Genomic DNA, 13,958 nt, shown 5'->3' on the forward strand with positions numbered 1-13,958 from the left:
TACATAATTCATTGTAATATAGGTAAACAAATAATCAAATGCCCGTTTCAACTCGAGGTTTTTACACATTCTTAACAATTGCATGACGTCATGGAAACAATAGAGTGACGTCACGTCGACATTTCATCATTATGCCGATTTGTCCTTTCCCTACCAAAATCGGAGATTCACCTGTGAAATATGGGTGAATAATAACATATTTCACTCCCTTGGGGGTGAGACAGGGGAATCTCAACCCGAGGGGAAGATTCTTAAGTTGCCAAACACGAGACTTGCCGAGTGTTTGGCAGCTTCATTATCTTACCCCGAGGGTTGAGATTCCCCTGTCTCACTTCCATGGGGGTGAATGGTTATTTTTCTCTTACCCTGTTTACCTCTTATGTATTTAATATTAACGTTACATGAATGCAAGGAAATGTTGACGTGACGTGATTGAATTGTCGACGTGACGTCATTGTACTGTTGCCGTGACGTCATGGTATTGGTGACGTGACGAAATACAATTATTGAGAACGTGAAAACAACACGTGTAGCTTATCTTTTCCCTAGGGTGAGATAAGAATATCACCCCGGTAAAACTGCGCAGGTTGAGAGAAATAGCGATCCAGTGATAAAACTTCATAATACATATTTTCTTTGAATAAACAAGATGTCAAGACTTCATCTACAATTGTTTTATTTTTTTATGAAGATTGGCGTTTCTTCATATATACAAATGCATGTATCATAGAAATCAAAAGATAAAGATATATATAGGCTATGCATATCACACTACCCTGTTTGTTTAATAGAATCAAATATATTAGAAATGAAATGAAGGTTGCGATTTTTAAAAGATATAAAGGAAACCAGGACAGCCATAAACAATCTCGTTTTTATAAACCAATGATTGACTGATAACTCCAGAGATTAAATGAAATTAATTAACGATCAAAAGAAGGCATGTTATAATCAATCACTAATCAGCCGATGTATGTGTCATCATTAGGGAACACAGTGCTTATTCAACATTTGTCTGTCTGCTATTCAAATTATGCTTGACTGTAATGCTTCTCTTAAGACACATTACCGCGAATTTAAGTTAAATCATGACAAACATTCGCCCATACAGTCAGTATATATCTTGATCAACACATTTTGTATGTATAATATAGATATTGATTTGACAAAATACACACATCGGATATTTGCACATTTCAATACATAACAACAAAGAATACCAACATAATTACACGAAACCATGATTAAAACACAAAAATCTCGATTAAACGAGAATATAAACAAAGCCATAAAGGTCAGGTCAGCGCCTATGGCGATTTACTATTAGAGCTGGCCCCCACACCAATTTCTGAGATGTTTTTCACCAGTGTAGATACATGAAAATAAACCATAATCGCATGAACGATTAATCATTATATCAAACGAAAGGTCGCAGTGAACCTCCTCGCATAACACCAAGTGAAGTGAAGGCGGTACCCTAAAAAATGTTTAATAATTTTCAAACGCTAATGTAATTTTGAAAAACAGTTATTACAGTTGATAAATTTCCTTTTATTTTGACACCAAAAATGTCATATTGACATACATGAGGTAAGCAAAGTGATCAATTGGATTAGGAAAAAACAGGTTTAATTTGTACATTGGACATAATTGAAATGCTTAAAATGTAATTTACCGGATTTTAAATTTTCTCAAACTAATTCTGTAGAAGATATATATATATGTAAGGAAAGTTTTAAAAGAAGTATAAATTATTTATAGAAATATCATTACAACTTCACTAATTCAAGCTTAGATGATTGTATACATTTTAAATTGTGTGTAAATTATGCATGTTTTCCTATGACATGCTTGGTATCAAAATAATATTTGACCCACCTTTGTAGGAGTAGAGGGGGCCAATATCCCTAAAAAGTATAGGTAAAGACCAGGTTCTTCGGAAGAGTAAGCATCGTTTACTTCATCGACAACACCCGGAATGTAAATCAAATTCGGATTAAGTCACAATCGCAAATGATAGTTAAGGTGGTGAAAACGGAACCACTTGGGCACATTAACAAGCATTAACCACGCATGACTTTATATTGTAAAAGGAGATCGATTTTTTTCTAAATGAGATCATTATCTGAAAACATAACATTCCATCTACCTACAGGGGGCCGCGGTGGCCGAGTGGTTAAGGTGTCCGACACTTTAACACTAGCCCTCCACCTCTTGGTTGCGAGTTCGAAACCTACGTGGGGCAGTTACCGTAGGCCGGTGGTTTTTCTCCGGGTACTCCGGCTTTCCTCCACCTCCAAAACCCGGCACGTCCTTAAATGACCCTGGCTGTTAATAGGACGTTAAACAAAAAAAAACAAAAAAAACATCTACCTACATCTCTCGAAACATTGCGGTAATTTCTCAGTCGGACACCTGTCATGGAATAGGACATGTTAGCTAGAGGATGCAGAAAGGGCAAATCAAAAATTGGGAAATGAAATGTTTATAAACTGTCCCTGTCGGCCACGCTTAAGTAAAGATAGAGGTAAGCGGCTGATGATGCGGTTGATGTTGAAGAGTAGGTACACGTAGTGTCGAAAGCTTTTATTATTTAAAAATTACACATCGTGATTATACTAATAGAAGTCATCTTTTTCTCTGATAGGCTCTTCAATATAATCAGCTTTGTAAGAAAACAAAACCCAAAACAGCCAACTAAAGGGGAACAGTTTGTCATCGTGGACATGTCATTAGTCTGTTGGAAGATGTGGTCTTCAAACTCAACAAAGATGGGGTTGATAAGAAATGCAATCATACCACGATTTCATATTCGCTGTTTATTATCTATGAACCGTGTAATCCCGTATTGTTCACAACTATGTACTTTATCGCCGTTTGCCTTTCCTGGAAAAGAAAGATCTCATTACAAGAGAACAAAGGGGTTTGGAATCCGGTATGGTAGACTAGTGAAAGAGTAGACACATCAATCTAATAATTACACTTCTGGGGTAAACAGTATCCCTATAGGACTGCAAACCTGAATCAGTTGCTTTGATAAAGGTTTAGTTAAAAAAATCTTCTCGTGCAAGCAATAAACGTTGTTTATAAGAACTTTTTATAAAGATTAAGAATCCAATACAAACGAGGCAGCACAGCAGCCTTCTCGCTGTCACGGATTTTGAAAGATTCACATACCAAATAATGACTTTACGGTATTTTGTCTTTAGAAATCACGGATTTTGAAAGATTCACATACCAAATAATGACTTTACGGTATTTTGTCTTTAGAAATCACGGATTTTGAAAGATTCACATACCAAATAATGACTTTACGGTATTTTGTCTTTAGAAATCACGGATTTTGAAAGATTCACATACCAAATAATGACTTTACGGTATTTTGTCTTTAGAAATCACGGATTTTGAAAGATTCACATACCAAATAATGACTTTACGGTATTTTGTCTTTAGAAATCACGGATTTTGAAAGATTCACATACCAAATAATGACTTTACGGTATTTTGTCTTTAGAAATCACGGATTTTGAAAGATTCACATACCAAATAATGACTTTACGGTATTTTGTCTTTAGAAATCACGGATTTTGAAAGATTCACATACCAAATAATGACTTTACGGTATTTTGTCTTTAGAAATCACGGATTTTGAAAGATTCACATACCAAATAATGACTTTACGGTATTTTGTCTTTAGAAATCACGGATTTTGAAAGATTCAAATACCAAATAATGACTTTACGGTATTTTGTCTTTAGAAAAAAACCCCAAAAAAACAGGACAATGCGGAAGTAGGATTACTCTGGTTGTCCAGCGAGCCTAATTCTTTTTATGAGCGAGAAATTTATTATTTTAATACAGGAGAGCCAAATATCAATAAAGGACTTACATGGGTCTTTCAGACATAAGATATATTCAATCATTTTGAGATTTCACGTTTACTCAATTATTCAAATTATTCGCCTTTTATATGCCGTCAAAGAAACGCGTATACGACTTATCCAATGTCAATTATTCCTGAAAATAAAATCAACTGTAACCATAAAAAAATGTACACTTATTCTTAAGAAATAATAATTGTCTGACTATTTAAGAAAATATTCCAGACAGGTGTGGTGATATGATCCAAAATGGTTGAACATAAATGTTTCATATTATTCTATATAGGTTGTATCCTTGGAATAAGTAATTTTTGTGGGTTTTTATGAATTACTACACCACCATTCGATACGGACAACATTCCCTACTTCTAGGGCTCGACAGTGATGTCAATAACCCAAAGTGTTGATACCTAGGACACGTCAGTGACGTTATTAACCTAAAGTGTTGATACCTAGGACTAATCAGTGATGTTGACAACCTAAAGTGTTGATACATAGGACTAATCAGTGATGTTGACAACCTAAAGTGTTGATACATAGGACTAATCAGTGATGTTGACAACCTAAAGTGTTGATACATAGGACTCGTCAGTGATGTTGACAACCTAAAGTGTTGATACATAGGACTAATCAGTGATGTTGACAACCTAAAGTGTTGATACCTAGGACTCGTCAGTGATGTTGACAACCTAAAGTGTTGATACATAGGACTAATCAGTGATGTTGACAACCTAAAGTGTTGATACCTAGGACTAATCAGTGATGTTGACAACCTAAAGTGTTGATACATAGGACTAATCAGTGATGTTGATAACCTAAAGTGTTGATACATACAAGGCCGACGGAGGGAACTCAAAATTGGTAAAAAAAACTGATAAAATCTTGATGGTGACCGCAGCATTCTAAATGGGAGCCGAAATATTCTAAATATTCAATAAATGCCAAACAATAAAATTTTGGATTTCAAAAGAACATCAAATGCATATGCATACTTATGATCTACATTTATTTATGATATTGCCAAGAAGATAAGCATTTGTCGTCTGTATGGATGACACAGACATCATAAACTTCTCTTGTTTTGTCTTGCGATAAAGACCTTTTCAATATTACGTGTGAAGAAAATCGGCCAATGTATTCCCTCTACCACTATCAGATTATTAAGATTCGTTTTTATGTCTAGTCTGTGTAAATTCTTCCGAGTGATGGATCTGATGTAACGCACAGATCGCTTGCATGAGTGCGTCATTACCCTAACTGTTTACGATAATATCACATATGCATGTATTTGTCACATGACCTTTTAGCTGTTTCGTCCTTCTAGGACTTGTCAGTGATGTTAATGACTTAAAATGCTGATGCATAGAAGGTGACGGTAACTCTCATCACATATTTTTTGTTCTCTCTTGTTGATTTGAAAATGTTTCACAAAGTCAAAAGCAGGAAACAAGTCGTGATTGTCTGGTCGTGATGTACATTATAGTGTCATCGGTCACAGATGTTCCAGTAAAAATGCTTCATTTAGGATTCGCATTGCTATGTCTAAATCTGGTTATACCACATTGAAGTGTTACTGGGGAGTCATTCTAAATCATTCTAAATCTGGTTATACCACATTCTAACACGATTCGTTTGCAACGCGTGTTTTGATTGGTTGCGGACCGACTACTAATCTGCGATAGAACCATGACATATCATGTTAAGCCACGCCCGTTTCTAATCAAAACAATATGGCGTCAAGTTCGACTCGTAGCGAAATTCAACACTCTGCACCATTTATGATTGATCATGATGACCCGTGATATTGGAATCGAAAGTGAAGAAATCGAATAGAATGAATTAACTTAATAAATTTAACAAAAATCGTTAACTTCATTCTTACCGTCATTTATTGATTGAAACGTTCATTTCGTCCGTGTGTAAGCATCTAAGGTCAAGTAAAATCCGAAATGAAATGGAACAAGTACACATAACTTTCACATAACGATTGAGCCTATAGAAACACATCAACTCTAGATCTGACTGTCTAAACGCCCATGTCGTTATGCATACTGAATAAATCCAAATATGTCGTTAAATCTTCTGTAACAGGACTTTCACAACAATCCAAATACACCGCTTCGTCAACATACAGATCGAACTCTCGCCAGTATGGGCGTGGCCAATTGACCGACTTTGAAAGCTTCTCTCTGATTGGTCAATCCGCCACAGTATGACACGTCAGTAACGGAGGTCACAGAGTACTTAATAGCGTACTTGTAGCGATGTAAAACACTGTATCTAAATATATGCGATAGTAAACGTGTTAAAATGGGGATAGTACGTTGTTTTTCGTAGCTATACTGGCGATTAGAACATGAAATTTGGTTTAAACTCTCGACCTATCGGTCTCGAGTTCAAACCAAATTTCATGTTCTAATCGCCAGTATAGCCACTCAAAACAACATACTATCCCCTAATTGAAGTGTTACTGGGGAGTCATTCTAAATCTGGTTATACCACATTGAAGTGTTACTGGGGAGTCATTCTAAATCTGGTTATACCACATTGAAGTGTTACTGGGGAGTCATTCTAAATATGGTTATACCACATGGAAGTGTTACTGGGGAGTCATTCTAAATCTGGTTATACCACATTGAAGTGTTACTGGGGATCATTCTTAATCTGGTTATACCACATTGAAGTGTTACTGGGGAGTCATTCTAAATATGGTTATACCACATTGAAGTGTTACTGGGGGTCATTCTAAATCTGGTTATACCACATTGAAGTGTTACTGGGGAGTCATTCTAAATCTGGTTATACCACATTGAAGTGTTACTGGGGAGTCATTCTAATCTGGTTATACCACATTGAAGTGTTACTGGGGAGTCATTCTTAATCTGGTTATACCACATGGAAGTGTTACTGGGGAGTCATTCTAAATATGGTTATACCACATTGAAGTGTTACTGGGGAGTCATTCTAAATATGGTTAAACCACATTGAAGTGTTACTGGGGGTCATTCTAAATCTGGTTATACCACATTGAAGTGTTACTGGGGAGTCATTCTTAATCTGGTTATACCACATTGAAGTGTTACTGGGGAGTCATTCTTAATCTGGTTATACCACATTGAAGTGTTACTGGGGAGTCATTCTAAATCTGGTTATACCACATTGAAGTGTTACTGGGGTCATTCTAAATCTGGTGTCCAATAACCAATTAGATATCAACCTGTCCTTAATCGTGTACATCAACCTGATCTATTTTACTTACATGTGTATATACAATAATGTTCCTCGTACATAACAAAGTCCTCTCCTTCTGTTTACAACATTAACCCTCTCATTCTGTATACCACCATTTACCCTCTCCTTCTGTATACCACCATTTACCCTCTCATCCTCTTTACCACCATTTACCCTCTCCTTCTGTATACCACCATTTACCCTCTCATCCTCTTTACCACCATTTACCCTCTCATCCTCTTTACCACCATTTACCCTCTCCTTCTGTTTACCACCATTTACCCTCTCTTTCTGTTTACCACCATTTACCCTCTCCTTGTCTTTACCACCATTTACCTTCTCCTTCTGTATACCACCATTTACCCTCTCCTTGTCTATACCACCGTTTGCCCTCTCCTTCTGTTTACCACCATTTACCCTCTCCTTCTGTTTACCACCATTTACCCTCTCCTCTATACCACCATTTACCCTCTCCTTGTCTTTACCACCATTTACCCTCTCCTTCTCCATACCACCATTTACCCTCTCCTTCTGTTTACCACCATTTACCCTCTCATTCTCTATACCACCATTTGCCCTCTCCTTCTGTTTACCACCATTTACCCTCTCCTTCTGTTTACCACCATTTACCCTCTCCTTGTCTTTACCACCATTTACCCTCTCCTTCTGTTTACCACCATTTACCCTCTCTTTGTCTTTACCACCATTTACCCTCTCCTTCTGTTTACCACCATTTACCCTCTCCTCCTCTTTACCACCATTTACCCTCTCCTTCTGTTTACCACCATTTACCCTCTCATCCTCTTTACCACCATTTACCCTCTCCTCTTTATCACCATTTACCCTCTCCTTCTGTTTACCACCATTTACCCTCTCATTCTCTATACCACCATTTGCCCTCTCCTTCTGTTTACCACCATTTACCCTCTCCTCCTCTTTACCACCATTTACCCTCTCCTTCTGTTACCACCATTTACCCTCTCATCCTCTTTACCACCATTTACCCTCTCCTCTTTATCACCATTTACCCTCTCCTTCTGTTTACCACCATTTACCCTCTCATTCTCTATACCACCATTTGCCCTCTCCTTCTGTTTACCACCATTTACCCTCTCCTTCTGTTTACCACCATTTACCCTCTCCTTGTCTTTACCACCATTTACCCTCTCCTTCTGTTTACCACCATTTACCCTCTCTTTCTCTATACCACCATTTACCCTCTCCTTCTGTTTACCACCATTTACCCTCTCCTCCTCTATACCACCATTTACCCTCTCCTCCTCTTTACCACCATTTACCCTCTCCTTGTCTTTACCACCATTTACCTATCCTTGTCTTTACCACCATTTACCCTCTCCTTCTGTTTACCACCATTTACCTCTCCTTCTGTTTACCACCATTTACCCTCTCCTCCTCTTTACCACCATTTACCCTCTCCTTCTGTTTACCACCATTTACCCTCTCCTTCTGTTTACCACCATTTACCCTCTCCTCCTCTTTACCACCATTTACCCTCTCCTTCTGTTTACCACCATTTACCCTCTCATCCTCTTTACCACCATTTACCCTCTCCTCTTTATCACCATTTACCCTCTCCTCCTCTATACCACCATTTACCCTCTCCTCCTCTTTACCACCATTTACCCTCTCCTTGTCTTTACCACCATTTACCCTCTCCTTCTGTTTACCACCATTTACCCTCTCCTTCTGTTTACCACCATTTACCCTCTCCTCCTCTTTACCACCATTTACCCTCTCCTTCTGTTTACCACCATTTACCCTCTCCTTCTGTTTACCACCATTTACCCTCTCCTTGTCTTTACCACCATTTACCCCTCTCCTTCTCTTTACCACCATTTACCCTCTCATCCTCTTTACCACCATTTACCATCTCCTTCTGTTTACCACCATTTACCCTCTCCTTCAGTTTACCACCATTTACCCTCTCATCCTCTTTACCACCATTTACCCTCTCCTTCAGTTTACCACCATTTACCCTCTCCACCTGTTTACCACCATTTACCCTCTCCACCTCTTTACCACCATTTACCCTCTCCTCCTCTTTACCACCATTTACCCTCTCCTTCAGTTTACCACCATTTACCCTCTCCTTCTGTTTACCACCATTTACCCTCTCCTTCTGTTTACCACCATTTACCCTCTCCTTTTGTTTCCCCCATTTTTCCCCCCCTTTTTGTTTTCCACCTTTACCCTCCTTGTCTTTTCCCCATTTACCCCCTTTCCGTCTTTTCCACCCTTTTCCTCCCTTCTATTTTCCCCCATTACCCCCCCTTTGTTTCCCCCATTTACCCTCTTTGTTTTACCACATTTTCCCTCTCTCTATACCCATAATTTACCCTTCCCCTTTTATACCCCCTTTACCCTTCCCCTTTGTTCCAATTACCCTCTCTTTAACCATTTTCCCTCTCTTCGTTTGCCCATTTACCCCCTCCTTCTGTTTCACCCCTTTTCCTTCCTTTTCTTACCCCCATTCCCCCCTCTCCTCCTCTTTACCACCATTTACCCTCTCCTTCTGTTTGCACCAATTTTCCTCTCTTCATCCTCGTACAACCATTTACCCTCTCCTTCTGTATACGACAATTTACCCTCTCCTCCTCTTTACCACCATTTACCCTCTCCTTCTATTTGCCACCATTTACCCTCTCCTTCTGTTTGCCACCATTTACCCTCTCCTTGTCTTTACCACCATTTACCCTCTCCTCCTCTTTATCACCATTTACCCTCTCCTTCTGTTTACCACCATTTACCCTCTCCTTGTCTTTACCACCATTTGCCCCCTCCTTGTCTTTACCACCATTTACCCTCTCCTTGTCTTTACCACCATTTACCCTCTCCTTCTGTTTACCACAATTTACCCTCTCCTCCTCTGTACCACCATTTATCCTCTCCTTCTGTTTACCACCATTTACCCTCTCCTCCTCTATACCACCATTTACCCTCTCAAATTCCTAGTTCGCTCCATATTTTCTATGTTTAATGCCTGGTTCGATATACCTAGTAATTTGTATTTCACTATCCCTCTCATCATTTAGAGAACGTTACATTGCCTTATATGGCCAGGATTTCTTGTTTCAATGTATCGTCTCACGGATATTCTGTGGAAATCTATATTTTTGTGAAAATTTTGTTTCCGTTTATTGATTTTGAGTTTTGTTTACACTTCAGTATTATCTATAGGATGTCTTTGTTAATGCCAGTATTCCTATTTATGTAAACAAACAGATTATCCACATTTTTGGATTTACATTACATAATAATGTTTTACACGGAGTGGGTTTTATCTTATGTTTGTTTCTGTAAACACATGGCGATCATTCCCTAAATATACCTTACTCTGCGTTAGTGGATATATTAAATATCATATTTATCATACTTGGTATTGTTTCGTGACTGTTCGCGGCTTAGTTTGTAAAACCTGTCTTACAAGTCACGTGCGCTGTATAACTATGATACAGTTTTAAGTTTCCATGTTCGTGGTGTTTTTTTTTATACTGTGCAGTTATAATATGTCTTGTCAATTAGGATTGGATATTAAATCATATGCAACTTAAAACTATGTGTAGTTTGTCTGTGATACAATCCCTCACCACAAAAATAAAACAGAGTAAGAAAACAAGCCTGACGTCTGTATAACAACACAGTGTAATTATTTACAGCATATCCACCTTAATTAGCGTCCGTCCTTAACAGCTGTCCCTGTCAGAGGCTACACTAGGTGTCTGTTGAAGGTTTGCTTCTGGGTCATATTTTCAGGCATGACACAAACTATTACAAATACTATGACTGAAGGCCCACTCGTCCGTAATACACGATGCCTTGTTTAACAATAATAAACTTTACTGTCAATTGAATAGGTCATAATGTATAGCGATATATTTAATTAACGAATAATATTTCATTTATCGAACGGAATCAAGTTTTCATGTCTTGTTAACTTGATGGGTGTTTCTAAACTTAAGGTTTGATTCCTCAGTTTATAAGTTGAGGAATCATCCTTAAATCCTGTGACGATTTCCTTTTAGAACCCCTCCCCTCTTACTGGGTAATCACATACAGATGCCCATATGTAATAGGAGAGGAAAAATGCACGGCCAGACCGGGGTTCGAACCTGGGACCTCCGAACACTAGCCGGATGATCTACCAATTGAGCTATCTGGTCGCCGATGATCGACCCTATATCCAGCACATCACTAATCCTTAGTATCCACCCTACCATTTACAAATTAATCCCTGATAGTTACTTATCCAGCACATCACTAATCCTTAGTATCCACCCTACCATTTACATGTTAATCCCCGATAGTTACTTATCCAGCACACCACTAATCCTTAGTATCCACCCTACCATTTACAAGTTAATCCCCGATAGTTACTTATCCAGCACATCACTAATCCTTAGTATCCACCCTACCATTTACATGTTAATCCCTGATAGTTACTTATCCAGCACACCACTAATCCTTAGTATCCACCCTACCATTTACAAGTTAATCCCCGATAGTTACTTATCCAGCACACCACTAATCCTTAGTATCCACCCTACCATTTACATGTTAATCCCCGATAGTTACTTATCCAGCACACCACTAATCCTTAGTATCCTTAGTATCATTTACCAGTTCTTCTCTGTGATGAAATTGTCCCCACTCCCTTATCAGAACTGATCCACTTGACTACATGTATCATTTGTCAAATGGAACTTATCTAATTTACATCACTTCCTGATAATGAATTATTATTTATCATCCAGCTGACCATTTATTTTCAATAGTAACTAAATCCAGGTTACCATTAATCCTTAATAGTGACTTACACTCTGACTTACCAGATATCCTTCCGTGCCGGAAACCTCCACTTAAACGTCCTGATATTGACGTACGAACTCAGGAGAATGTTTATATCATTTTCACTCCCGGAAAATGCATGTCCAGATTGTACCACACTCTGGGAATCACGCGACCAGAAAGCCGCAGTGTTTAAATTATTAATGAGGTCATATATCTTAATTAGATCCCAGGCAGGACATCATCTACAAAGACAGTAGGACTATAATTGTTTCCTCTCATACCTTAATAAACCAAACGATGATTCAACAAGCGAGGTTTGACGACATTAATAACTTTACCTGTTAGTCGTACCTAATGTTTTACACGTGTCGCTTTAACGATCGACCACCTACTACACTGTGATGGTCGCTGTGACCAACTTTAACTGTGATGATAACGGGGGCGTTAGAAGAAATGGAATATTTAATAAGCTTAAATAGTATTGGAATTTGACATGGATGAAATCGACAATTATAACCATTCATAAACAAATGTGTAAAGTAAAAAAAGATGATGCGAGATTATACCTTCCAGTCTTAAAGAGGCTTACCCGCAGACGGACCGGTAAACGGCACATCTCCGATCACTAAATAAACTTCAGTACACGTTTCTATGTGACAAAATTAGAGGCTTTCCGACTTTATTTCTTGAAAACAATTACAGAATATGTATTTAAAAGACGTTTTAAAACTCAACCTGAGAGGGAAATGTATGGAATATAACGGCAAATCTTCTTTGTAAATCGCCGCTGCCTTTGAAGTTATCACTGTGCGGCACTGTGCACGTGCTTGTTTCTTTGATGTGTCAATCAAATTAGACTCCACTTTATAGCGGGGACTTATTGCGGGTTGCGATTAAATAAATAATATTTAAAAAATGAGGTTTTAATATCACTTTTCAGCGTTTTATAAGGAAAATAAAATGAAAAACTCAACAATTCCAACAATCTGTCATATGTAAAAAATCTTTTTCTATTAGCCATTTTTTCTGATCTCTCTGCGGGCAAGCCTCTTTAAGGAACAAAACTCGATATCTATAACATTAGTTCCTCTTTATCTGACTACGGGGACAAGAACGGTTCCATATGTTACAACACATACAACAGCTGCCCCCTCACTAACCAAATGGTCAAACCACATACTTTATCTTCTTAATGTTTCCATCCATAAAATACTGAGCAAGACTCATTATATATATCTATAGGTGTTACCGTCCATAAAACACTGAGCAAGGCTCATTGGATGTTTCTGTCCGTAAAACATTGAGCAGGGCTCATTGGGTGTTACCGTACTTACAACAATGAGCGAAACGTGTTGATGCTCATTGAGTTTTTCCGTCCATAAAACACTGAGCAAGACTCATTCGGTGTTTCTGTCCGTAAAACATTGAGCAAGACTCATTGGGTGCTACCGTACTTACAACAATGAGCAAAACTTATTGATGTTTTCGTCCATACAACACCGAGCAAGACTCATTGGGTTTTTCCGTGAAGTCAGACACCCTCATTGGTACAATGTACATCGCCATATCATCAGTCTCTTCATCGGAATTATGTGAACTACTATAGTTCAATATAAAGTTTTAGCAAAAACGGCAAATGATGTTTAAATGGATATCGATATGGTGTCCTAATTATTATCATTATTACGTGTATTAACTACAGTCATCATGCAGTGGCTGCTGACAATCAGACGCAGAGATGGTTTAATTAAAGTAGAGAATTCAAAGAAATATGGCGCCTTCTTTTTCTGATCATGTCTCCCTATAGTGGATCCACCGAAAAGATTGGCTTGTTTATTTTTTTATCAAAATACCGCAACCTTTGTTCTTAGATTTAATATCTTTGCTTTATGAGCAATGTAATATGTTCTAACGCCTACGGCAGACGCCGGTCAGGAAATATTACTGTTACAGAAAAAATAATTAAAGGGCTTAGAAAAATCTGGAAGCATATGTCGGGCATCTTCATCTATATCAATTTACTTGAGAATACAAAGG

At 38.0% G+C, this 13,958-nt stretch overlaps 1 protein-coding gene across 1 annotated transcript; it reads right to left on the reverse strand.

The window, feature by feature from the left end:
- Positions 1 to 4,011: 4,011 nt before the first annotated feature.
- On the reverse strand, positions 4,012 to 13,222 carry LOC117334839 (suprabasin-like). The gene is made up of 7 exons (XM_033894657.1): positions 13,171 to 13,222; positions 9,773 to 10,053; positions 8,974 to 9,252; positions 8,517 to 8,900; positions 8,117 to 8,416; positions 7,233 to 8,072; positions 4,012 to 4,017 (listed from the first exon to the last, which is right to left on the reverse strand). Exons 1-7 carry the CDS (start codon positions 13,220 to 13,222, stop codon positions 4,012 to 4,014), a joined length of 2,142 nt encoding a protein of 713 aa, XP_033750548.1.
- Between the last annotated feature and the right edge of the window lie 736 nt (positions 13,223 to 13,958).

Source organism: Pecten maximus, chromosome 9 (assembly GCF_902652985.1).
Source record: "Pecten maximus chromosome 9, xPecMax1.1, whole genome shotgun sequence".
Lineage (NCBI taxonomy): Eukaryota > Metazoa > Mollusca > Bivalvia > Pectinida > Pectinidae > Pecten > Pecten maximus.

What these genes read in the sequence shown, in the direction of transcription:
- LOC117334839 (XM_033894657.1), bottom strand. Translation starts at nt 13,222, where the DNA reads ATGTTTTACGGACAGAAACATCCAATGAGCCTTGCTCAGTGTTTTATG. An exon ending in GTGGCAAACAGAAGGAGAGG is followed by an intron (nt 9,253 to 9,772) that starts GTAAATGGTGGC and finishes GGTGGTAAACAG; the next exon opens with AAGGAGAGGGTAAATGGTGG. An exon ending in GTGGTAAAGAGGATGAGAGG is followed by an intron (nt 8,901 to 8,973) that starts GTAAATGGTGGT and finishes GGTGGTAAACAG; the next exon opens with AAGGAGAGGGTAAATGGTGG.